Consider the following 27,179-nt stretch of genomic DNA (forward strand, 5'->3'; position numbering starts at 1 on the left):
CGTATTCGAATATATATTTCAGTTACCACCCGCCCATTTCAGTTACTCAGTCGGGCCTGGACTTTGCGTTTTATTATCCAATTGGGTCTAAACTTTTACATCACCCCAAATAAATAAATAAATATAAAATTAGCGGCAGCACATACAGCGTTGAAGTTGGAAAATTTTAGAAGACCACTACCTATTTACTTGGGCGTAAATTTCTATTGGGCCCATTTCATGTATCCGATTCGGCCTAGATTAAATCAACCGATTATGTATTTATTCGAGCATCTTGCATCCCCCATTAGCCCGCATATCAACACGGAAAGAAAAAACACCACAAACACTGCACCAGCACATCGAAAGGATGACAATACCTCAATATGTGGATTTTATTTACTTAATTAAAATAAAATAATTATCAAAAATTCATATTTTAAATCATAACTATAAAATTTATTCAATGTTTACTAAAATAAACCCTAATTATTACTCATTTAAAATGAAAAAATAAAAAAATATATATTTAAATATTAAACATAATATATTTTAAACATTTAAATGAATATGCAAATAAAAAATAGACAAAGAAAACCCATTGCCAACCCAAACCACACCACAAATTGTAGCATATGTATAAGTGATGATCCGCTTACTTGAACTGAAACTTTTTAAGTCACTCTTTGACTACGGACGTCTTTAAGATACAACTAAAAGTGAGGACGGTTTATCGCTTCTTGAAGAAACTCCAAAACTGACTAATCCTTGTTGAGCTACAAGAGAGACTTAACAGGATTGAAACAACGTTGCAAGAAAAATGGTAAACTTTAAATTTGGTCGTCTCCCTGATCAACTAGAAAAGAAAGAAAGAGACTAGTATACCTTTCAACACCGTCGATAAAGTTGTTGCAGGAATTTGTCTCCGCGCGTTAAGCATTAGCAGAAGCTTTCTTGGCAGGATTATACACGCTGAACTCTCCAAAGTCCCTCCTTCCGCTGATAAAAGTTTCTGAACGTCAAATCCTTCCCACAAAATGTAATATCCCGTGGTATTTAAACATGAAGTACTTATCAATATTACACTTCTCAAGGAGTTAAAAAACTTCTTGTGTTAATAAATTCAGCTTATAACATAACAGTTGAGCCTCTTGCAATGTTTTTAGTCATTATAGTCAACCATGATTATCTAAAAAGCTGCCCTGACAGAATATGAAAACAAAAGGAGGAGGAGCACACTTTCAGACAAAAACCAATACATTGCTCCCTCGTATGCATGGGACCCTGTAGGTTTTTGCTAGCTCCAAAGGGAGACCTTAAGAGTCCCTGTCCTCTTTGATCTTCTACTTCTCTTCATTAGTTCCAATTGTACAAGCAAGGGCAACTACCAACTTTAGAGACCCTAAAATTCATTGAGCTTAGACCATGATCAAAGACATCAAGTTCCCCTATATTCTAGTTTTAAAGCATTGAATTTCCCGTGACCTAAATTTCCAGCAACCTTCCGTTTCTAACTGGTATTTGATTAACTTCAAACAAGCATATAGGTTATTCCTGAATCCTACTTGTATCTTCTCAATCATAAACCAGAGAGAAGGTCGGCACCCAAGCTTGACTGACAGTAGGCTGTAATAGTTCCCCCTTGATGACCTCAGCCTCCCCCATCCAAGTTATATGAGCAAAAAGGAAGAGAGAGAATGATAAATGATCTAACATATTTAGACTTCATTTCATTGTATGCAAGGTTACTTGGACTCTTCTATTGCCCTTTTGCATCACTGAATATGAAGAGAATGCAAAATGTATGAGATTATGAGACACATGTCCTACACCCACATCCCAATTGAATTTGTTGGAGACAACAGAAGTAGAGATGCGGCTCCTACTCCAATAATTTCTGTTCTTTCTGTGATTTTTCAATCTCTTCTCTTTCAGCACTCCTCCACAGTCCCTATATATATTGGTGCTTGGATGACTCTAGATCTTCTAGGATACATGCATGCAATTAATAGGATATCGTACGAACCACTTTCTACAATGAACCATGCACTCAATAAAAATGAATCATGAACATTACAAATTAACTCTCACAAATTGAGCTCTTAGATTTTTATGATAGTTCAGGTAAAAAATGCTCGCATTTCATGTGAGAAAAAATTAGAAGACCATACAGAATTCATTTTTTCTTCAACTTACTTTTTTTAAGTAACAAGCCTATATTAACAAAACCTTCCCTCCCCCACCACCCCAACCCCAGCGCAGCCCAGAAAAAGAAAAAAAAACAAATAAAAAAGTTGCAAGCCCTGGACAGAAAGAGCTACAGAGCTACAGGAAGAAACTGTCTAAATGCAGGCATAAAATTATCTATGAACTGCATGAATTTAAGGAGCAAGAGTAGAAACTTTCACACAATATATCAAACTCTCAACTCCTTCAAAAGCTTTCAAATTCTTTATTTGCCAGGTATACTACAAAACAAAAGATAAGATCATGGTGTTCCAAGTGCAAAGCAAAAGGCAAATTCAAACCTGAGGCCGGCACAAGCTACTAAACGAAAAAGACTCCCACAATCCTCGCATTTTATAGTGCAAAACTAAGATGTTTTGCCAATTGTACAGCCATCTTAAACAACACCTACTTCTAGGGTTGCAAATGAACCAATCCATTTGCGAGCTACTCAGTATTCGACTCGATAAAACCTCGTTTAAGTTCATTGTTAAGATAAATAAGCTTAACTTTGAATCTCGATTTGTAAACTAATTAAAACTTGAGCTCAATAAAACTCAACTCATTAAAATTCGTGAACAGTTTCAATTAAGACTTCGTGAATAAGCTCAATTAGATGCTCATGAACATGTTCGATTAGAAACTCATGAATGGGCTTATTTATAAAAACATTAATAAATTTATTTATAATTTTGTAAATATATTACTTAACATAAAATTATCAAACTTCAAATTATTATAATAATACCATTAAATTTAATATGCTTAAAACTATTATATATATTTTAATTTATCATTTAACATAATATAATAACCATTAACCAAACGGTCCAATTGGACCAATCCATACAACTTGTTAATTAATTAATTATATATATATATATACACTCCAATCAATCTCCACTAACCAAACCCTAATGCATGCACAATTGCACAAAGCTGAATGCGCCACACCCACACACTCAGCCCTCCTTTCTCTTTGAACTCTAAAGCTGAAGGACAACATGCTGAAGAACACAGCCACCAGGGCTGCACAACCCTAAGCTCCCCTCCCTATTTGAACTCCAAAGGCTGAACTGCTAAAGAAGACTGCCGCCAGTGTCACACACCGCCTCACTCCGTTGTTGTCTTCATCATCTGTCTTCACTCAGTCACCATCATCTTCACTCTGCAAGACAGATCTCTCAACCTCAGGTGACCTCTCTTCTCCCCTCTGCCTTTTCTCCTTTCTTCGTCTTCTCCTCTCTTTATCTTCAATTTTATATTTCAGTAGTTGCCTTCTAGAATTTTGTTGGTGTCTTCTATACTTAATACATCCTTGTTGCTTTTTTTTTTTCCTATTTAGAAGGCCTAGTTGTTCAAGTAAGTAGACTGTAGAAGTGTAGAGCAAGTTATGACTTATGAACTGGTAAGTGGTAACCGACCATGTGAATCTTGTTTACAGAAATTTGAGTCCTACTTGGCTACCATGTGGGTTAAGTCTTATTTTTAATTTTTTTTCTTGCTTAGAATCTACTTAATGAGAAATGGTAGCATAATGGAATAGATCGTTATTGATTTTTGGTTACATAGCGGTATTATTTATTTTTAGTAGTCTATATACTTATTTAGATTTTTCTTTTATTTTTTTTAGGATAACAAATGTTATGCTCTGATTTGGTGCCTTCTGCTGGCATTCAGTTTACTGAAGATTCATCTCCAGTTCCAGTTATGGATGCAATTGAAGAAGTAAGCCATGATGTGGAAAGAAATCTGATTGAGAATGCAATGCATACTGAAGATGATGAGAATGAAAATCCTTTTGAGAAAAGAAAAAAAGAAAGAAGGACATCCAAAGTTTGGGATGGGTTCAAAGAAGATACACTCCCTGATGGTTCTTTGAAAGTTGGAAGCATTGACTTGGTGTTATAAAGTCTGGTGCAACAACGCATCTTCTTCAGCACTTGAAGAGTTGTTTTCAGCGTCAAATGATTTTGAAGGGACAAAAACAAATTTCTGTTAGTAACAGAACTACAAAGTCAGAAAGTGTTAATGTGGCGATAAATTTTAGGTATGATCATTCAAAGGTTAGAAAAATCTTTTCTCACACGATTATGATTCATGAGTTGCCTTTTAATCTTGTTGAGTATGAGTTGTTCAATTTGTTCATGAGAAATATGTCTCCTAATTATGAAAAGATAAGCCGAACAACCTGTAAGAAATGATTGTTTTGCTAGTTGTGTGCTTGAAAAAAAATAAAGGGATTATTGAAGAGTGTGAACAGAGTTAGTGTGACCACAGATTTATGGAAATCGGATCAGGTCAGAAGATTCAATACATGGTTGTGACTTATCATTTTGTGGACTCTAATTGGAAATTGCAAAACCGCATTTTAAACTTTTGTAGTGTTCCTCTACCACATACTAAGATTGTTATTTGTGATGCGATGTAAAAACTGCTTGCCTACATGGGAAATAGATAAGAAGTTATGGACTGTTATAGTGGATAATGCAAGCTATAATGATTGTGTTGTTAGTCTTTTGAAAGATAACCTGGCTTACCAAAACAATCGTCCTATTGATGGAAAATTTTTTCATGCTAGATGTTATGCACACATATTAAATTTGTTAGTACAAGTGGATTGACTGAAATTCAAGATGTCATTTATCGTTGTTCATGAAAGTGTTGTATCACAATTTCTATACCTCATCTTCAAATATTTGTTAATATTGCCAAATAGTTGAAATTGTCTAGTAAAACGCTTGTTTTGATTGCAACACGAGATGGAATTCACCTTATGCTATGCTAGTAACTGCTTTAGAATTTAAAGATGTGTTTTTGAGGTATCAACAAAGAGATCCAAGTTATAATTATTTGCCTAGTGAGGAAGATTGGAGAAAGGTAAGAGTTGTTTGCTCATTACTTGAGGTATTTAATGAGATCACTAAAATAATTTCTAGGAGTGAATATCCAACTTCAAATTTGTTTCTTCCTGAATTGTGGCATATAAAAAGAACATTGGATGATGCATGTTTGGATGATGATGATTTCCTGAAGGCCATGGCTATCAAAATGAAAAAAAAAAAAAGTTTGATAAGTATTAGGGTGACTACAATTTTCTTATCTTGATTGCAGCTATCTTGGATCCGAGAAATAAGATGAAGTTGATAGAATGGTGTTTTCCTAGGATTTTCTCCAATGATTTTGTTGCTATTCATTTGAAAGAACTTCAAGACACTTTATATAAGTTGTATGATGAGTATGTTGAGCCTCATACATTAAACAATAGTGAAAAACAAAATGAAAGTCATAAAAATGCTTCAAGCAGTGGTTTGAGCGCCAAAGGAAAGGTAAGTGAAAGGGCACAATTTGATAGTTTTATAAGAACTGTCCACACCTTTCAATTGGCAAAATCAGAATTAGATGTTGATTTGAATGAAGGTGTTCACATTTCCTATTGAAGATGACCATGTCTTTCATGTTTTGGAATGGTGGAAGACAAACAATTTGAAGTTTCGTATCTTGTCCAAGATGGCTTGTGATAAATTCCCATTACCGCAATCACATCATAAGCAACTTTTAATGCTGGTGGTGGAGTTATAGATCAATACCATTCAAATTTGAGAACAAACAGAATTCAAATGTTGTTATGTGGTGAGAATTGGTTTAGAGCTTTTTATGGCATCAAAAGGAAAAGAAAAGTAAGTATTATTTTCTTTGTTTTTACTTTTAGTTTACTTTGTTAGTTGATATTGGTAAAAATTATTAATTTTATTGTTTTTATTTATAGGATAAAGACATCACTGAGATTTCTTTGCCATAGACTTATTGCCATCTAAAACAAGATAAGGTATTTGATTCTTGGAGGCTTTTGACAAAAAGTTGGTATTTTGATTATAGGTTGATATTTGTGGTTTGAAATATATAGTCATGATAAATATTGCAATTTGAAATTGCATGTTGATACTTGTAGCAGCTATTTTGATGTTTGAAGACATCTTTTCTGCAATTATTTTATGTTGTATTTTGAAGACAAGTAATTTGATTTCCTTATTTATTTATGTTTATTGTAATTTGAAGTAACTTGAAGTTATTATTAATTATCATGTTAAATTTATTGACTATCAAGTTTGATTAATTTGAAGTTGTTATTTGTTGATTATAATTGATTATCAAGATTTAGGAATGCAAAAATTATTTTCTAGCAAGCCAAGCTCGAGCCTAATCCCAAGCTCAAGCCCAGCTTGATAGAAAATAATTTTTGCATTCCTAAATCTTGATAATCAATTATAATCAACAAATAACAACTCGTGAGCTCAAGCTAAAGCGCAAACCCGAGCTTGAGCTCAACAAAAACTGCTCACAACCTACTCAGCAAAAACTGCTCAAGCCCAGCTCATGTCAATTGAACTCGAGCCCAAGCCCAATTATTTTCTGGTGAGCCGAGCCGAAGCTCAGCAAAGCTCTGCAAAATTGCATCCCTACCAACTTCACCAGGCCTCAATTTCTTGGATTTTCAGCTATTAGAAGTAGAATTTAAAAAAAAAAAAAAAAAGTGATCTTGACCCCTCAATCTCCATTAAGGCTTCAAGGAGGCAACTGTTCTCCTTGCATCACAAAAAATGTTGTAGAAGAAGATGAAACAAGCTGAAATAATTGTATATTGCTTGCTTGATCTATTCTTGGGTAGTACAGAGAATTTATACAAAACACCTAGGTTATCTCCTATATTTTAGGATCATATTTGAATGTTTAGAAGATAAAATACAACATGAATCACCTAGGTTATCTCGTATATTTTAGGAGCATATTTGAACATTTAGAAAATAAAATACAACAAGAAGAATTTAAAAAACTACTGAGAATCTAAGATATCTTGAATTATCTATTGCGTTATCTACTGTCTTTATCCCTTTATTTTTGGAGTTTTTTGATCTCTAAATCAGCTTATCACTTTATCCTTTTATCTCCTATTTTTCAGCCATAAGATTAGGAGAGAAATCCAATCGTTACTCAAATTATCCTTTGAGTAAATTGTGATATTTTCAACACTCCCCCTCAAACTAGTGAGTATATATTCTTCATTCCTAGCTTGCATGTAATTTCTTCAAATCTAGTTGTAGGAAGACCTTTTGTAAAGATATTTGCCCATTGATTATCTGAAAAGACATATGGTATGGTGATGAGACTATTGTCTAATTCCTCTTTGATGAAATGTCAGTCAATCTCTATATGTTTAGTTCAATCATGTTGCACTGGGTTACGTGCTATACTTATTATTGACTTCTTCTCACAATATAGCCTTATAGGTTTTGCTCCTTTTAATCCCATATTGTTGAGAATAATTCTCAACCATAATAACTCGCAAATTCCATGAGTCATTGCACTTAGTTCTGCCTTGGCACTATATCTGGATACCACTGAATGTTTTTTACTCCATTAAATAATATTTCCTCCAAGAAATATGCAATAACCTGTAATAGATCTTTTATCTGTCAAGGATCTAGTATAATCAGCATTTGTAAAAGCTTCCAATTTTCCTTCTCTTTTAAACATAATTCTTCTCCCTAGTGTGGCTTTCAAATACTATAAGATTCTGTGAACAACTTGCATATGTTTTTCTCACTAGGGGGGGGGGGGTTTAGTAGAGGTTTCAACAGTGAGGCTGGCATAGGGGAGGACTGATTGCTAGTCATAGAAAGGTCATTGTCATGATCAGCGGCTATAGGCAAAGGCAAAGGTTGTTCTTGGGTAGTTGCTGTAGTCAAGGGCTAATCTTGATCAGTGGCTGTAGGCAAAGGCAAAGGCTGGTTTGTAGGCTAGTCTTGGTCAATTGGTGAAGGCTGCAAGGGCTGATCATGGTCAGTTGCTGCAGGTTGGTCCTAGTCAGATGGTTAAGGTTGCAAGGGCTAATCATGGTCAGTTGTTGCCGGCAAAGAAAGGAGAAAAGCTTCATCTTCTAAATTTGAATGGTGCTCCCTCAGAAGATGAAGGTTGGGAGAAGGGAAAAATAGTTGATCTTCATGAAAGAAGACATCAAGAGATATAAAGAACTTCCGAGAACGGGGGTGATAAAACTTGTAACCCTTTTGAGTGTTAGAATAACGAAGAGATAGGCATTTAAGTGCTCTAGGGTCAAGTTTAGTGCGGTTGATTTTGTGGATATGGACAAAAACAATGTAGCCAAGGACCCTGAGAGGTAAATCAATCAAATATGGTAGGTGAGGGTATGAAACGAAGAGTTTTTGAAGGGGACTTTACTCATCAAGGATTTGAGATGGGTTCGATTGATAAGTTGTGTAGCAATTAAGACTGCTTCCCCCAAAAAAAATAAGATGGAACATGGGTGTCAAAGAAAAGGGCTCAAGTCACATTTAGAAGGCGACGGTTCATTATCTCAACAATCTCATTTTGCTGAGAGGTGTCAACACAAGAGGACTCATTAATGACCCCATGGGATTGAAAAAATTGATATAGGGTATGATTAAAATATTCCTTCCCATTGTCTGTCCAAATACACTTTATGTGAACCCCAAATTGAGTATGGATGAGTTGAAAGAAATGTTGAAGGATCTTTGGAACTTTAGATTTTTCTTTCAATAAAAATAGCCAAGTGACCCAAGTATGGTCATCAATAAAAGTAATAAACCACTTAGCCCCATTTAGACCATCTATGGTGAAGCCAAATATTAGACTGTTTAGGTGATTTGGCTTGTGTTTCAGCAGGTTGTTTCTTAGAAGCAACAAAAGCCTACACATTATCAAGAAGATACAACCCATTCTAGACTTTAGCAAATCCAATCTTCATCCCTGATATCCGATTCTGAAATACACAATGGTTGTCAAAAAAAGTAATAATGCAATCTAGGTCTTTGGTTAGTTTAGAAATAGAGATGAGATTAGTAGTGAGTTTTGGTACATGAAGGACATTAGTTAAATGAAGAGAAGATATTGCACTAATATGGCCTTCACCAGCAACAGTAAGAGAGGATCCATTGGCAACAATGATTTTGGAAGCCCTGAACTTGTTGTATGGGAAATAAATAAAGTAAAATCATGGATCATATGATTAGTAACACTAGAATCAAGTACCCAACAGTTAGGTGGAGATGTTCCAAAAACATTAAAAGAAGAAGAAATAAGACACTTACCATCCTGAATAAATGAACAAGAACTAGAGGACTTGGAGAGTGTATCAAGGAGACTTTTCAGTCGTTCAATCTCTTCTTTTATATTAATACCCGATGAGGAAGTTTGCTTTGGCTGAGAGTTGACTTGATTAGTGAGATTAGCGCGGCCATTGCGAATTCCTTTAAAACCTCTCAATCTGCTAAGTACGTGTTCTTTTCCATAAAGTTTGAAACAATTTTCTTTTGTGTGTCTTGGTTTCTTGCGGTAGCTACACCATAAATCATCTTTGTTGAACTTAGATCTTGTTTTAGCTGCAGCTGGAGTGGTTTGGTTTACTGCCATAGCAGATCTAGCATATGGTGGATCAAGCATGGCAGAGTGCCATGTCTCTTCGCCTCAAACAATAGAGAATACTTCTGAAATAGGAGGCATAGGATCCTTTCCTAAAATTTGCACTCTTACTTGGTTATACTCTAGGTTAAGACTGGCACGAAAATCAAATATTCGACCTCTCTCCACAAATGCAGAGAGCGTCTGAGTATCTTCAGAGCTGACCATTGTCATATTCTAATAATGATCAATCTCAGACAAAATACTAATAAGAGTGTTATAATAATCAATCACTATCATCCCTCCTTGCTTCATAGCAGCAGCCTTGGTTCGCAGCTCATAAATAATTATTGCATCTTGCTTCATTGAATAACTTTTGCAAAGAGTCTCCCAAATGTCATGAGAAGAAGATAGAAACATGCAATTTCTACTGATTTCAGGTAGTATGGAGTTCAAAGCCATGACATAATCATGGCATCTTCTTCATCCCATGCCCTAAACCTTGGATTGGTAGAGCTAGGGCCCTTGCCGATTAGGTGAGACAGTTTTCCACACCCCTTTAGATAGGTAGAGACTACTTAAGACCATTGTAGATAATTCTTACCACGGAGTCGATAGACTAAATTGATAGGATGAAGATCACTATAATAGCCAGCTGCATTTTCAGTAGGCTAAGAATTACTTGAGAAATCAGTGGGTTGATCCCCCAATGGAAGATTAAAAGGATTTGGAGTGATTGCATCAGAAATTGTAGACATGGTAGTGGTGATATCTGCTGAATAGATGCAGTGATGAAGACTCAAAAAGGGAGTGGATAGAAGGTAATGGTTGAACAGCAATGAAAGCTGTAACAACACCAAAAAAACTTAAGGATGGCAACAGAAAAATTAGGGTTCCAAGAAAGAAGGCTCTGATATCATGTAGAAGAAGATGAAACAAGCTGAAAGAACTATTTATTGCTTGTTTGATCTATTCTCGGGTAGTACGGGGTATTTATACACAACACCTAGGTTATCTCCTATATTCTAGGAACATATTTGAATGTTTAGAAGATAAAATACAGCAACGAATCACCTAGGTTATCTCCTATATTCTAGGAACATATTTGAACGTTTAGAAAATAAAATACAATAACAAGAATTTTAAAAACTGCAGAGATATCTTAAATTATCTGCTGCCTTTATCCTTTTATTTTTGGAGTTTTCTAATCTCCAAATCACCTTATCACTTTATCATTTTATTTCCTATTTTTCAGCCCTAAGATTAGGAGAGAAATCCAGTTGTTACTCGAATTATTCTTTGAGTAAATTGTGATATTTCCAACAAATACCATAGAACAACTGAATAGAAAAAATCTCCCTCCTGAAAGGATGCAAACCTGTTTGTCCTCCCCACATCAGATAACCTGATGAGATCATCCAGCAAGCTGAAAAAAGCTGACAAGGAATCAACTTGCCAATACTGAAAAATCACATCTAAATTGAGAGGACCAAACAAGAGAGCCAGAAGCAAAACAGAAGTAATCCATCACTATTGCATCTATATCTCTTGGCAACTGAAAAAATCCTGAAATATCTCACTAAGCTTAGGCTATCATCCAACCTGTCTTTCCACAATTTAACTCTAGATATAGACCCTGCCTCAAAATCAACCTAATTGTAGAGAACAATCCCCATCTCATAACACTCCTCCACAAGCCTATCTCACGTCATATGAAATCTTAACTAAATCTGGCTTCAACCATCACTGAGGCACCCCTATGTTCCTCTATAACCTTCCTGTTATGATGACTGCAAAAACCCTTAAAATCTCAAATTCAAAGATCAAGGCATAAGTCAATTTTATGTCACATTGTTAACCTCACCAGTGCTGTATTTGGATCAAGGAGCTAATTTCTAAATTCAATAGTGAATGCAAACATCCAAATGCAACCCTTGCACCCAAATTGATAGTTTTGACTTTAATTTTGGCGGAGAATCTTCAACCTGAATTGATTATAACTATCAAAAACATAGAAATAAGATCAGAATGATAATAATACAAACCAGATAGCAGTATACCTGTGATTTACATCCCAGCCAGAAGGCAAGAAACGGGGATGAATAGCTTCAACAAAGACTTGTCTCCACTTCTGGCAGAATTGACGAATTCCATTTTCCCCAAATTCATTCAATAGGTGATCCACAACTTGCTTCCCGTGTGGTCCATGCCCCAGAAGTGATAGCTTGGAATTATGTTTAGGTGTGATAGTTCCATTAGATACAGATTGAACTGTATTTACTGTCTTGGGCTTTGGACTTCCATTTTCGTCAACAACAGTATCAAAATTGGAGATGTGTTTAATCTCAGAAATTCTCCTGCTGTCAAAGTTGATGTCCTTGTAATCAGCAGATAAGATTTCTCCATTAATGCTTAAATCAGGACATGAGGAGAGGCTGCTTTCATCCGCATCGTTAGTACCTAAAAGTTCACTGGCTTCTTTGCTGCATGGTTTTCCAGTAGCAGCATCCAAACTGCCTATGTCATTGAGGTTTGATGTATCCACAGTGGCAGACATTGCCACGCCATCATGAGTTTCCTGCTCCTCTGGAATAATAACTCTAGTAGACCTTTTAAAAGCTCGTTCCTTCTTTTTTAGAAGCCGTCTTCTCTCATTAGGACTCATTCCAACTAGCAAAGCTCTTTCCAAATCTTCCTCTGATATTTCCCTCCCTCCATAATACTGCATGACAATCTGGAATGCATTAAAAAAAATCATTAAACATACTAAAAAAATAACTGGATGGGATTTTGTTGACTTTGGAGTGACTTCTGTTTATTTAAATAGCATTAGAAAAGCACACTTTTCTAGGTTTATAAGTCATCATTCCACTCAGATTGCATATTGTGATCAGTGTCCAGCATTCCTACCATGGTGGCTACAAGAATAGATAAAAGGGTATTCTCATTCAGGTTCCATCAAGCAACTTAGTTCGCCAAAGTTTACGCACTGTGAAAAGAACATTAGCAAGTGGCAAAGACCAACAAAACTTTAATAACGCTGACATGCATATGTTAGACAACAAACATCACAATAGCCAATGCATGCATAAGATAGAAAGGGAAGGTCTTAAAACACATTTTATAAGCATTGCTCCATCTTGGATTATAAGAATCACACGAAATTCATAGTTGGCAACTATAACCAATCAAGATCCAAAAACACATATTTGCCAATGCATAACTGAACTGATAATGAAGGTCCACAAGAAATGAAAGAGAATGGTGACCAAATATTACTAGGCAGTTGGCACAAGAAAGGAAAATGTAAGAAAGGTCTTCTATAGTGGAAACCAATTGCAAGAAAGGAGGGGAAGAATAAAAGTGAAGAAAAAGAAGCAATCTACCTCAAGTACAAGTCATTGATCTTAATTATCACTGAACAGATTTGGTTCTAAGGGTATAACACCCGAGAACTTCAACTAAGTTTGTGGAAATCAAACTCATTAATTGATTCCATAAAGAGAATTCTACATATACAGTTTCTAGGCTATCTAATCCTAATATTTAGGAGATAAGATACAACAAGAAGATAAAATACAACAGAATTTAAGCAATAAATAATAAAAGATAATAATCGCATCTATTCCTATTATTTCTCCTGATTTCTAGGAGCTTAATCTTCAAACTTTCTGCTGCCTTTATCCAGTTTAGACTTATCTTTCTATCTTATGCACCAACTCCTTTAGCAGCTTGGAATTCCCTTCTTTATCTCTTTAATCTCGGTGGCACTCCCATTTCACTTAGGACTCTCTTTACCCCCCCCCCCCCCCCCCCCCTCTCAAGCTAAGGAATAGATATCTCTCATTCCTAGCTTGTTGATGAGAGTCTCAAAACCTAATCTTGTCATGGATTTGGTGAGCACATCCGCTACCTATTCTACTGTAAGAATATATATCAGTTTGATATCTCCTTCTTCAATCTCTCGTTGGATGAAACTCCGGTCGATCCTGACATGTTTCATTCTGTCATGCTGTACTGGATTGTTAACAATACTTATAGCTAATTTACTATCACTATAAAGCTTTGTTGGCTTTGTTAGTGGTAGTTGTAGATCCTCCATTAATCTTACCAACCAAATTAGCTCACAAATACCTTGGGCAATAGCCCTGAATTTTGCCTCAGCACTGCTTCTTGCCACTACATATTGCTTTTTTACTTCTCCATGTGACTAGGTTGCCCCACAATTTTGTGCAAAAACCCAATGTAGACCGGCTGTCCGTCACTGATCCTACTCAATCTGCATCAGAATATCCTTCAGCCCCCCTTTCATTACTCTTTTGAAACAATAACCCCTTACCTGGTGTTCCTTTCAAGTACCTCAAAATATGGTATACAACTTCCATATATTGTTGAGTTTGAGCATACATAAATTGGCTTATGATGCTCACAGAATAGGCTATGTCTGGACGAGTTAAAGGCAAACAGATTAGCCTTCCAACTAGGCGTTGATACCTTTCCTTATCCACTTGAGGATCATTATCTCTCTTCACATATTTCCAATTTCTTTCGAGAGAGGTGTATCTTGGTTTGCATCCAATCATTCCTGTATCTCTTAGAAGATCAAGAGCATATTTTCTTTGAGATATTATCATACCTTCTTTACTTGCAATTTCCATCCCCAAAAAATACTTCATTGTTCCCAAGTCCTTTAGCACAAATTCTGCCTTTAGCTTCTGTTTTAGGGCTGCAATTTCTTGAACATCATCCCCTGTAACAATTATATCATCCACATACAATCAAAATGCATCTTTTTTAATTGGTATGTTTGATAAATAAAGTGTGGTCGGCCTTCCCTTGTGTGTACCTGAATTGTGTCAAAGTAGAGCTGAATTTCTTAAACCATGCTCTAGGAGGTTGCTTTAAACCATAAAGAGATTTATGAAACTTACATACCTTGCCAATCCTCTCTTATTTCTCAAACCCGGGTGGAATCTTCATATATACTTCTTCTTCTAATTCTCCATTTAGGAATGCATTCTTGATATCAAATTGAAATAACTCCCAATCCAAATTCACAGCAATAGACAATAATACTCTAATGGAGTTTAATTTAGCAACCGGAGCAAAGGTTTCTTCATAATCTATTCCATAGGTTTGAGAGTAACCTTGGGCAACAAGCCTAGCCTTATATTTGTCCACACTTCCATCTAAGTTGTATTTAACTATGAACACCCATTTACAACCAATAATCTTCTTGTTTTTCAGAATGTCAACAACTTCCCATGTGTGATTGCCTTTGAGTGCCCTCATTTCCTCCATCACTGCCTCCTTCCATTTAGAATCAGCTAGGGCTTCTTGGATGTTTCGAGGTATATCCACTCCATCCAAAGTAGTAATGAAGGTCCTGAATTTAAGAGATAACCTGGAATATGTCAAGTAATTGGAGATTGGATGTTTCACACATGATCTTATGCCCTTTCTTGTAGCAATAGGAAGATCTAACTCACTGTCAGCAACAGTATTTTCTCCCTCACTTGCTAGACCTTCTCTCGATTCTAACAGTTAGCTGAGTTGAAAAGCTGGATTTTTACCTCGCTTTGAATAGACTTTTATTGGTTTTTCCACGTCCAAGTCTTCACCTATATCAGTTTCCATAGGTCTAGCTGGGTTTAGAGATTCATGAGAGGGAGGAAGGCTCGGACAGTGAGGCTCAAACGAGGCTAGCTAAGAATGATCAGCTGCAGCTATTAGATTTGAATCATGATTAGGAATGGGTTGAAGAGCTAGGAATAGAATGGGCACAGGAATAGTGGCATCCCAATGGTTGTCCTTCATTTGAGATGTGGTATTTGAGTAGTATAACTCATTCTCCACAAAGGTTACATCACATGAGATAAGAACTTTCTGTGACATAAGACAAAAGCACTTATAACCCTTTTGAGTAGAAGGATACCCAATAAATATACACTTTAAGGCTCTTAGTTCAAGTTTATGACGATTTGGACTGGTTTGGTAGACATATACCACATCCAAATACTTTGGGAGGAAGATTGTTTAGAATCCGAACATGAGGAAAAACGGATGTAAGGCTGTGTAAGGGGGTTTGGTATTTTAGGACTTTAGAAGGTAGCCTATTAATGAGATAAGCAGCTGTTAGGACTACCTCCCCCCAATATCTATTTAGAACTGAACTAGTGAACATAAGGAATCTAGCCACTTTAAGTAAGTGTTGATTTTTTCTTTCAGCTATTCCATTTTGCTGAGGGGTGTAAGGACAAGTACTTTGGTGAAAAATCTCATTGGTGGTTAGATATTGGGTGAATGGATAGGAAAAGAATTCTCAGTCATTGTCAGTCCTAAGAATGCAAATAGAGGACTGGAAAACATTCAAAATGAGTTTATGGAAAATCTGAAAAATGGCAAATGCCTCGGATTTTTCTTTCATTAGATATACGGTATACCTAGCATACTCTCGTATGGTCATCAATGAATGTTATGAACCATCTTGCACCATTTAGGTTTAGAACTCTAGTTCGGGCCCATATATCACTATGAATCAAATGGAATGGTTTAGAAGGAGTGTATGGGTTTGGTTGATAAGTGCTATGAGTTTGCTTGGCAAGAATGCAATTATCAGACTTGAGTACCAACTTTTCTTTATTGATAAATAAATTGGGATACAAGCGTTTCAAATGTGGAAAACTAGGATGACAAAGACGTCTATGCCATAATAAAATTTCAAAATCCAAGCTAGTTGTAAGAGAAAACCTATGTGGAACTTGACCAAGAGAATTCTTGTTACTAGAAAGCCAATAGAGTCCATCCCTCTCCTCAACACTGCCAATCATCTTCCCCAAGAATAGGTCTTGAAAAACACAACATGAAGGAAAAAATATCACAATGCAATCCAAGTTTTTTGTTAACTTGCTCACTGATAACCAACTATATTTTAGGTTTGGCACATATAACATTGATTAGAGCAATAAACCAGCCAGATAAACACTTTCCTTTCCTTTTACCAATGATTGTGTTCCATCAGCCATCAAAATATTTAGCTCGTTTTCTTCCATCTGAAAAATATCAAGTGTGGCAGTAGATCCGGTCATATGATTGGATACTCCGGTATCTACCACCTAACAATCCTTATTCATCTTCCTAGTAGTCAAAAACAAAGGCTGATTACCTTTTTGTGCCATAGATGCTGAGTAACCTGGTGCTACATCCTCCGATTCCCTTGTAACATGAGAGTTTTGTAACAGTTTCTATAGAAACTCAATCTGATCATGAGTTAAACTCATACATGTTCCTTTCTCACTAGTAGGAGCACTTGTTGCTGCATAGGCTGATCTCTCTTTCTCCTTCTTAGGCCTAGGTTTCCAGTTTGAGGGTTTTCCATGCAACTTCCAACAAGTACTCTTGGTGTGATAGGGTCGGTTGCAATGCTCACACCATTGCTTCTCCTTAGGATTATCTTCCCTTTTTGTAGTAGTAAGGGTTGATCCTAAATTATGTTCAGTTGTAAATGGCAGCATAAGTCTTTTCCTGCTCTCCTCCCGCCTTACCTCTGCAAACGCTTCTCGAAGGGATGGTAATGGCTTAGTGCCTAGAAGTCTGCCTCTTACCTCATCCAAATCTGGATTGAGCCCTTGGAGGAAGTCAAAAATTCTCTCATTTTCCAGCATCTTGCTATGCTTTTGGCTATCTTCTGCACACTTCCAATTAGGATCATAAAACAGATCCATCTCTTGCCATAACTCCATTAGATTGTTATAGTATTCTGTCACACCGAGGCTGCCTTGCTTGGTAGTCCAAATTGCAGCTCTAATCTCGAAGCATTGAGCTGTATTTTCAAGATCGGAGTAAATCTCTTGAACGACCTCCCAAATCTCTTTTGTCGTTTTATAGAACAGATAGGGTTGACCTATCTTTGGCTCCATAGAGTTGATGATCCAAGCCATCAAGATTGAATTTTCTACCTCCCATCTTTGATAGTCTCCTGAATCTTCTGGTGGTGTTGGAATTGCCCCAGTTATGTACCCATATTTCCCTTTGCCTTTTATCACCAAGGTTACGGATTGAAACAATTCTCTAAAGTTTCTTCCGTTTAACCTGTGTTGGGTGATTTGCAAGGTATTGTTGTCCAATGACAGGGTGTTGTGAGACACCACAATCGTTGGAATTGAGGATTGTTGAAGGGCCAAACTATTGGATAACTCCGCTGCAGTTAGAGCTGCATTCCCACAGCCTTGCGGATCCATCTGTCTTGGATCTTTAGGCTAGACAAAGCCAAGCTCTAATACCATGAACAGATTTAGTTCTAAGGGTATAACACCTGAGAACTTCAATTAAGTTTGTGGAAATCAAACTCGTTAATTGATTCCATGAAGAGAGTTATACTTATACAGCTTCTAGGCTATCTAATCCTAATATTTAGGAGATAAGATACAACAAGAAGATAAAATACAACATAATTTAAGCAAAAAATAATAAAAGATAATAATCACATCTATTCCTATTATTTCTCCTTATTTCTAGGAGCTTAATCTTCAAACTTTCTGCTGCCTTTATCCGGTTTAGACTTATCTTTCTATCTTATGCACCAACTCCTTTAGCAGCTTGGAATTCCCTTCTTTATCTCTTTAATCTCAGTGGCACTCCCATTTAACTTAGGACTCTCTAACAATCACGAAAGCAGACACAGCCTATAGTTGGCACATAAACAGAAACATATACTAGGGAGACAAATTAACATGGTTGCAAGCAGGTCTGTTGTTTCCATCAGTCCAAAAATTTTAATCACAAGGTTGACAGTCACAATCAATTCTCTCTTTAATCCAATTCAAATTATGTGTGCGCGTGCTTGCACGTGTGTGAAAGTCATATGCTGGTCTAAAGGGCACAATATAGTGGTCATTTCTGCTTGGCGTCCAACAACAGAAGGTAGTTACTAATGTAACTGTTGTACTGCAAGGGAAAAATAAATAGGAATTAGGAAAGGAAACTGTGAGTTGGTTCCACCTGCATCAGTTCTTCACGACGTTGTGAAGGCATTTTAGAACCATGGCGCAGGAGAGCCATTGCAGCAGTTCGCAACTGTAGAGGAGACACACCTGCCTCCTCAAGAGACACAGATGACTCAGAAGCATCTTCATCTTGTCTCGAATCAACTACCTTACGAACAAAAAGAGGTATTCCAAGTTCTGCAGCAACTTGTCTCTTATACTTCTCAGCAGCAGCATGAGCAATTTCATGGCAGTCAACACAAAGTAAGACAATATCATGAGAACGATGGCTTTTCATGTGCTCTGGAAAGTGCACTCTGTAGCATGACGGAATTATTCGGTAGCGTAAATAGTGGTTGCCTTCACCGCAGCCAACACAAATATTTTTCTTACTCTGAATATAGAAGTTGTTGTCCTCATCTTCAGGACGGCCCTTGGGTTCAAATAGAAGCATAATAGCAGGTGGATTCTCATCAAGAAGTTTCGCTAGATCTCTACGAAGATACCTGCAGAAGGCAGATGTAAGACAAAGTAGACTGAACAAACCAGTTTAGTAGTTTATATAATAGACAAGTATATGTAAGCACATATGGCAATAGGAATTAGAAGTGCATGTAAAAGCAAAAAATCAAATTAATCTACATAAATTTGTATTCATAACTATGTACGCATAAACAAATTTAACTTAAAGAAAGGAAAAGACATCACACTAACCACTCAAGCTTTCTACGATCACAATAGCACAGCAAGCGTCCATCATTTGCATAGATCCTACAGTTATGGTAAACAGGAGATTTGCAAGAAAATTTTTGAACAAACAGCTGCCGAGATGCCTTCTTACCAATCTGTTTTGCATTTCTAAATCCGTTTTGTTTGGAGACCAACCTATTCACTAATTTAAGGTTGGTCCTAGACAATAAAGCATAACTGTAAACAGACAGTGGACAGCTCCCACTTGGACCCAGGTGGTTTTGAAGAATCAATTGAAAAATATCTTCCAAGTTCCTAACCTCATCTTCAAACAAATAAATGAAGTCTTCTAAGTGACTGCAAACAACAGGTGATGGAGACTGGAGAGAAGAAACAATATTTGGGGAATCAATGTTTAGATCAGCTTGGGATATGGTGTCATAAATTTCTGTTTCAGATGCTGGAACTTTATGTGCAAGGGCAATAATGGCATGATCAGATAATACATATCTCAAGCTCTCATCATGAATGCGTGCCTGAAAGGAAGTATACCAAAAAAGTGAGGCCAATTTAGATAAATTAATTAGCAATTCAACAAAACAAAAGGAGGCCACATAGTACCAAATATAGCATACTGAGAAAGCATATTTCATAAAGAAACAATTTGAGTACAAAAAACTGAAGATCTGACAGAGAGGCCAGGAAGACACAAACCATTAAATCCCTCCACATGCACAAGCATCTCACGAGATCCTGAAACTGAAAAAAAAAAAGGTAAGTTGAAAGATTATACACATTTAAGTAGGCTGGCTTCCAGTAGCATATAAGACACAATATCCTAAAGCACACCTGGGTGTCACATGGACGCAATGAAAGACCTCCTTGATCATTCAAATTACGGGAAATAATTGATGCTGCAGCAGACTCTCCTGGGGAAACTTCTATCTCTTTGGAGAAAAGTTGCAGACAAATTGCATTTGAACGCCGGCTGGCCTCGAGAACAAAACGGAATTTGTCATCGGCAGAAGCTGAATTTTCTGATGAACTAACATATTTAGAATTTTGATGCTATCAAAATTATAGAATACCAAATCAAGAGCATACACTGGATATTATGTCCCACCCAAGTTGGTGCCTTTATCAGTTCGCAGAAAATGGTATATAACAAATTATGTGCCTCATGAATCAAGAGCAATAAGCCAATAACTATTTCCTTTTCCAATACTTTTTTGTCCATCATCTCCTTTGGTTTCATGAAGGGGGGGGGGGGGGGGGGGGGGGGGGTATTATATTGGTTTTAAAGGTAGGCAGACTTGTTGAGGAGTCAATCTTAGTAGCTATGTTGCAAGGATAACAGGTACTGACATATGTGGGTCAGTATACCACCCTGGACTTGGATTCAACTCTCTTTTTTCTTTCTTTCTTTTTTTTTTTTTTTTTTTTTTTTGGGGGGGGGGGGGGGTGTCTGGTGTTACAATGGTAATGATGTTCATGCCACTTACCACGATGCGTTGGTTTCTAGCACTACTTAAGAAAGATGCAGTGACTCTACTAACAGCTGCAGCTTCCGGTGAAATGGTTAGGACATCCATCCTAAGATATAGTATTAGAGATAGTGTTGCAGGTTCAACTCCCGTAGAAGTTGCTACAGTGAGGGAGTACAGAAGAGTAGAAGATTGTTGGTATTTATCAATAAGTCATTCTCTGACTCGGGAATCTTATGTGGAACAACTTTGGGAGCTTGACAGCACTACAAAGGTGCAGCTACTAACAGCTACAGGTTTCGGTGAGATGATTAATGAGATGATCACTGAGTTCTTATTCAAACCAGGCTTACTTTGAAGAATTTTCATATATGTTACATTTAATTTGGGATTCACTCATAAAATTCATGTCATTCATTTTCTTAACCTTCAGTGGTTATATCAAATTCATGCAAGTTGCCATATTCAAGAGGTCCATTCATCTACATATCATTTGTGAGAGAGTTCACAACCCACATTGAGAGCAATTTGTGAGAAACTTGGAAGCACTTCGTAATCTTTTTTTCTCTAAACAGCCACAGTTCTTAAGGGGCTTTTACATAATTTTTGCAACAAAACCACTAGCTCTAAATGCAGCCAGCACCCACAAACTAGTGGTTGTAAAATTATTTGGAAGAACAGTGAGAATCTTAAGAAGGTTGGGGGAGTGGATATAAGCTTGGGTTGAGCTGAACCAATAATCATCAACTATTGCTCTCTTCTCCTCAATACTTCACATTTGCTTACATACATTGTTACACATCATATACACCTCTCTCAAACAACCTTGTGCGACACTTGACCAACGGTGTTTTACTGGGACTACTGGTCATCATAATCATCACAATTCTAGCCCATGGTTGGGTGCCTCCAAAAATTCTCATTCCTTAGAACCTCCCCCCCCCCCCCCCAACCGACACACCTACCAGGTTTGATCCCTCCCCTCAGTTTCTCCTGATAATTAAGCCTTTGTAAAATATTCCTACACCACTTTGAGAGTAAGTTTCAGGTTCCATCGGCCTGCTTTTTAGGATCAACTAATCTCAGCAAGATTTAGCTATGTTTCTCATATCAGTCTATATCAATAGGCATACAGTGTATTTATTATTCTTGATGCTTTCATTTCACTATTTAGGGTGTGCTTAGTGCACAAGGCTCCCTGTTTTACAAGGGTCAGGGAAAGCTGTTTTCATATGCAGTCTTACCCTTGTTTTGCAAAGAGGTTGGTTCACCCATGACCCTCTAATCACAAAGAAGCAACCTTACTGCTACTACTAAAGCTCACCCTGGATAAAGAGCTTGATGACTTATATCTTTTTAAATCCATTTCACTGTTGTCATGTGTGCTCAAACATGCCGATATGTTAAATTCCTACTAATGTCTTGCAATTGTCTGAGTCTTTATGAACAATAAAGGAGTAACCACAATACTAAAAGCAAAATGGCCACAATTTGACATTTCCAAACAAACGCGGTCGAGCACCACTTGCTATCCTACCATAATAACAGAACAAGCTCCATATTAGGTAAATCAATTGGTAATCAGACTTCTCTTTAGTATGGATTCCTTTCTTTCCTTACTTGGTTCCGGATGGAATTATCAGGGTGCCAAGAAGACAATAACACCAATGTGTTACTAGAAATATAAGCATGAGATAAGGGACATACCACTGCCAAGTTGTAACAGCTCAGAAGCAAGACAATGTGCAATATACAACAAATAATGAGCATCCATTTGAGAATATTGCACCATTTCTACTGGTAAAGGACGCTGTCTCCAGTCTTCACGCTACAATTTGAGGAGAGAATAATTACATAACAGCAATTTTTACTTCAAAGCATTGCCATTTCCAATCCATGAATATCCAAAAGTAAATTTTTTCATAAGCTGAAAATTCCTGTCAATGTGGGAGAGTCACACTTGGTAAGAACACTTTTTCTAGTATTCCCACTTATATATTATCTTTATTGACAATTCTCAATGCAGTGTGCCATAGAGGTGGTCGTCAAGCTTTTTGGGTGTGGGAGAAATAGATTTAACATTGAGCAGTTTTCTTAGGTTAAAGCCAAATTTCCATACTAAATCAATTTGTTTCTGTTAATTCAGTTCAGTTTGGCTTTTATTAAATTCAGCTCAGTTCAATTTTGAGATTAGTGTTTTGGTTGTTAATCGAATAAACTGAATTGACCAAAATATATGATCATCCTACAAAAGAACTCCTAGGTTTCATGTGAATTACAAAATTATGATTTGATGATTTAGTTTATGTTATGTTTTAAATAAATATACACATGTTAGTTTATTTAGTTTATGTTTAAGTTTTAATAAATATACACATATTATAGAATAGTTAACAAGTTACAGAATGCAATTTTTCTGTTTCGTTAAATTCAAAGTTTTCAACACAACATGAACACTCATCATTTTGAATAGCTATATAATTTGGTTATTTCAGTAAAGTTTGGTTAACTAACTTAATTCGGCCATTTCAATTAATATGGTTAAAAATCATGTATTAGCAATTATTGTGCTAGTAAATAATATTTGTCTCCACCTAATTAAGGTTTGTGCTCATCTTCAATAAATGTTGTTCTCTGCTAGGATGTTTTATTTCTCCACTTATGCACATTCCACTCAGTTATAAATTTATTTTCCTTTGGCACTCGTAATAAGTACATAAGGTAAAGGAAATAATGCATTATACACAGGATAGCAGAAATTAGAATAATAAATACTAAACAGAAATCCAAACCTGTAATTGTTTATTTGTGGCAACACCACAGTATGTCTCCAGTAAGTATGCTAATGATTTCTGGGGTTTCAATAACACCTCACAAGCCTGCAACATAATTAAAGGGAACAGCCACAATAAAATGATAAAAAGCATAAAATCACAATATTCAAAGGCTTGGAGAACTAGTACAATTATCAAGAAGAAAACAAATCTGCTCTCATACTTTCCCCTTTCATCCCTCTTGTTCTTACCAACAGGTCTTTAATTATAAGGAATAAATAAGCTACATCATTTGGATGGATAAGAAAGCAATTTAATCATGCATTAACATCTCACCTTTGCAGTATCAAATAAATTAACAACATAAATGTGAAAATCTCTTTGCAGCCATAAGATATCATTGTCTGCCCCATGAAACACCTATACCAAAAATTCATTTCAGACAATCATCAATGTATCACAGCAGTAAGCCAAAAACAAAAAAAAAGTGTAATTTGGCACAAATGCAATTGCAATCAACTTATCCAGAAACAAAATGAATAAAAATAATAAGTTTATGTTGTTAATATGCTGAGTAAATACATTTCTTGTTTGGCCTACACAATGAATTTTCATATCAGTTTGTTGCAATATAGTGACATATTTGAGGAACAATAACTTCACCAGGATGCAGCAGAAGTAACCAAACAATAACTGAATTCAATAAGTATGCCATACAGTCCTTAACTACCTTGCAAATTTCAGGATTGGCAAAAACAGAACGAAGAATACCCATTACATCATGCAGAGCTATCGTGTCCACCAGATAATCTTCCGTCTGAGTAGATATCTGTTTAAAATTTATTCTATAAGTATGTAAAAGTAACAGACAGGAATATAAGGCTACAAAGAATTAGAGTCCATGTAGTAGATTCAGTTGTCCTAATAACTTAAAAGCTTATAATCTGTTCCAGTCCTTGAAACTGAAGTTGCATGTCTGTTTTGAGCCACTAACGAGCCAACCTCCGTTATTATTACATATAAGTTTCAACCTTATTAAGAATTGACCGACTCTAAAGTGCGTCAAATTGAGTCGTGCTTGGTCCGTTTCACTGCGCTAATTAGTTACATAGGCCAACAATAAGGTTATTGAAGTTGTTACCTGTATAAGAGCTGTAAACCCTAAGAAGGATCGCAAGCTATGCTGTTCAGTATCAACACCAAACACTCTCTCTTTACTCAGCAAATCGGCAAGTTCTCGTAACTGCGACTCCGTTTCAATCCAAACATATGAATCACTCAACTTCAAGTCCACATTTCCATCACCAACGAAGTCGAATTCCACACGAGCTCTCTTCAACAAAGCCTCGATCTCCGCCTTGTACGGGTGTTCAACACTCGAATTCTCTGCACCAAATTATCCGGGGTTTAAAATTCAACGAATCCCTAACCGAGTCGGTGTTAAATATAACGAGAAAATGCATTTACCGTCGTTTTCGGAGTTGAGGTGCCTGAACGGGGCGTAGGAGTTGTCGGCCAACACTCGCTTGAAAGCGCTCTGAGGCTTTGTTTCTGTTTTCAGATAGCAAGTGGTTTGAGATTGTTGCCTTTGCTTTCGGTGCTTCCGGTACCGTGCGGTGAACAAGATGGAGATTGCTGCGAAACAAGCGATTGTCAAAGCGATTCGGATCTTCTCTTTGCTTTCCATTTTCCCTTTCCCGTCTTCTTCGTGATTTCTCCTGCTCGCTGTTCTCTAATGGATCATGCTACATCTACACCATTTTTGTACATCTTGGACTACACAAGGGGTATTATGACCAAAATACCTTGCGCCTCTCCATGAGTCTCACGCGCCTCTATGCGCCTCATGAGGGGTTTTTTGTCATAATATCCTATTTTGTAACTCAAAATGTACAAAATAGGTGTACCAATAGCATTTTCCTTCTCTAATTGTTAGAAAGTTGAAACCAGACAGCACAACGGGAAGGAGAGGGAAACATCTTGGGCCGAGTTATATTTGCGCACTATATGGGCCAAGTAATTTCTTTGACCCAGAAAGAAATTATAAAGGTAATGTTAGTTATTGTTTTTATCTTAATTATTAAAATATAAAATTATATTATATTTATTGAGATTTATCATCCTTGCGTGATCTCCTACTACTCGTGTTCTCGATTCAAGCAAAAAAAATAAATCTCAAAAGGGTATTTAACTCTTGCTAAACAAAATATTAAACTCATTACTACTAGTACTAATCCTAACATATCACTTACCCGTCACTTAAATTATGTCCTAAAGATAATTATATTACATTTATTATACTTTAAAAAAAGTCAACATTACTCTTCAGCGATTATATATTAATAAATTATAATAAATATTTCTTACTTAGAGAAAAAATTTCTCAGTTTGATCCAGGTTTTCGCCGTACGCAACCTTCATTGACCCATTTAATGAATGGGCTTTCTTGGGTTGAACTGTATGCATCCAGCCCATTTTTGCTCAAATCAAGCCCACCCAATTGCAACCAACTTTCATTGACCCATTTAATGATAAAGTTTTTACCTAATTTTTTTGTTCAAAAATTGGTAAAATCTTGATTTAAAACTTCACATTAAATCCAAACCTTGAATTTTGGTTTAAATTTTTATTTTTTTTATAGTTTTAAGAGTTCAAATCATAATTAATTTTGTTTAAATTACTTCAACTTTTAAAAATAATTTCATTTAGTTTAAAACATAAATAAAGATCGAAATATAACTTAATTTCTATTTTTCTTCAACTCTAATAGTATACACTAAGCAAGTGTGGCATTCATGAATGTGGTATATTTTTTAACTTTATTGATGTGCCCCCGTAGTTAAATCTACCCAAAATTTCTTCCTTTTTTTTCACATGCAATATGTCACACTATATCACATGATCCTTGGTTGTTTGACCCATTAATGTCGGGGCAGCCCGTTTGACCAAAAACTTTTCAGTTAAGCCTTTACACCTGATTAGAATTGTAGATGTATGATTTAGCATGTGGTGGGATTTTTGGAGGGGGAAATATATATATATATATATATAAATATGAATAAGTTTCTTAATAATATAACTCCTTGATATTCACAAATTAAAAAATATAAAAATAACATAACTAGGAGAAATAATAATGTCACATCATTTGGTATTAATCATTCGAAATTCCATTAAGAAACGCGCTGCTAGGATAATATGAGGTAAACGTTTCTTAACAATAAATTTTACATAAATAACTCTTATAATAGATTATTTTAACAAAAGAATAAAAAAATTAATTTTTAATTTTTTTTGAATTTCAATGCTGTAAATTTAATTTTTAAGCATAAAAAATTAAAATGTTATAGTATTTTTAGTTTTAAAATTAAAAAAATATTTCCTAAAACTAGATGGGGCCTAAAATTCTGAATTAATTATTTTGATTGATGTAAATAGATAATTCTTATATTATATAAACCGTGGTTAAATCAAATGAAATTACAATTTTTTTTATTTTGATTTAGTTGAAAGCTTTAAAAACTATACTATACATATAATTTGGTTTCAAAATTGTTTAAACTAGATTAAAGTAGACCATACACACCCCTAGTATGTTTTGT

At 35.9% G+C, this 27,179-nt stretch overlaps 2 protein-coding genes across 6 annotated transcripts in view; one reads left to right on the forward strand and one right to left on the reverse strand.

The window, feature by feature from the left end:
• LOC127791990 (autophagy-related protein 8C) overlaps positions 1-27,179 on the forward strand; it is an 83,906-nt gene that overhangs the window by 6,171 nt on the left and 50,556 nt on the right. The window lies entirely within an intron of this gene.
• On the reverse strand, positions 639-25,308 carry LOC127791985 (protein RRP6-like 3). 5 transcript variants are annotated; one of them, XM_052322248.1, is made up of 13 exons: positions 25,045-25,308; positions 24,719-24,963; positions 24,308-24,406; positions 23,914-23,997; positions 23,596-23,682; positions 22,511-22,631; positions 20,169-20,356; positions 20,034-20,078; positions 19,344-19,855; positions 18,646-19,135; positions 11,706-12,379; positions 865-978; positions 639-755 (listed from the first exon to the last, which is right to left on the reverse strand). In XM_052322248.1, exons 1-12 carry the CDS (start codon positions 25,262-25,264, stop codon positions 912-914), a joined length of 2,832 nt encoding a protein of 943 aa, XP_052178208.1. In that variant the 5' UTR covers positions 25,265-25,308; the 3' UTR covers positions 639-755; positions 865-911. The 5 variants fall into 5 exon arrangements, with proteins under 5 accessions (XP_052178208.1, XP_052178209.1, XP_052178210.1 ...); XM_052322249.1 differs by having other exon boundaries at positions 639-978; positions 20,034-20,072; XM_052322250.1 differs by having other exon boundaries at positions 639-978; positions 11,706-12,367.

The sequence above is a fragment of the Diospyros lotus genome, chromosome 15 (assembly GCF_014633365.1).
Source record: "Diospyros lotus cultivar Yz01 chromosome 15, ASM1463336v1, whole genome shotgun sequence".
NCBI classification, from domain to species: Eukaryota; Viridiplantae; Streptophyta; class Magnoliopsida; order Ericales; family Ebenaceae; genus Diospyros; species Diospyros lotus.

What these genes read in the sequence shown, in the direction of transcription:
- LOC127791985 (XM_052322248.1), bottom strand. Translation starts at nt 25,264, where the DNA reads ATGGAAAGCAAAGAGAAGATCCGAATCGCTTTGACAATCGCTTGTTTC. An exon ending in CCTCAACTCCGAAAACGACG is followed by an intron (nt 24,964 to 25,044) that starts GTAAATGCATTT and finishes AATTTGGTGCAG; the next exon opens with AGAATTCGAGTGTTGAACAC. An exon ending in GTCGTGAAGAACTGATGCAG is followed by an intron (nt 12,380 to 18,645) that starts GTGGAACCAACT and finishes AATGCATTCCAG; the next exon opens with ATTGTCATGCAGTATTATGG.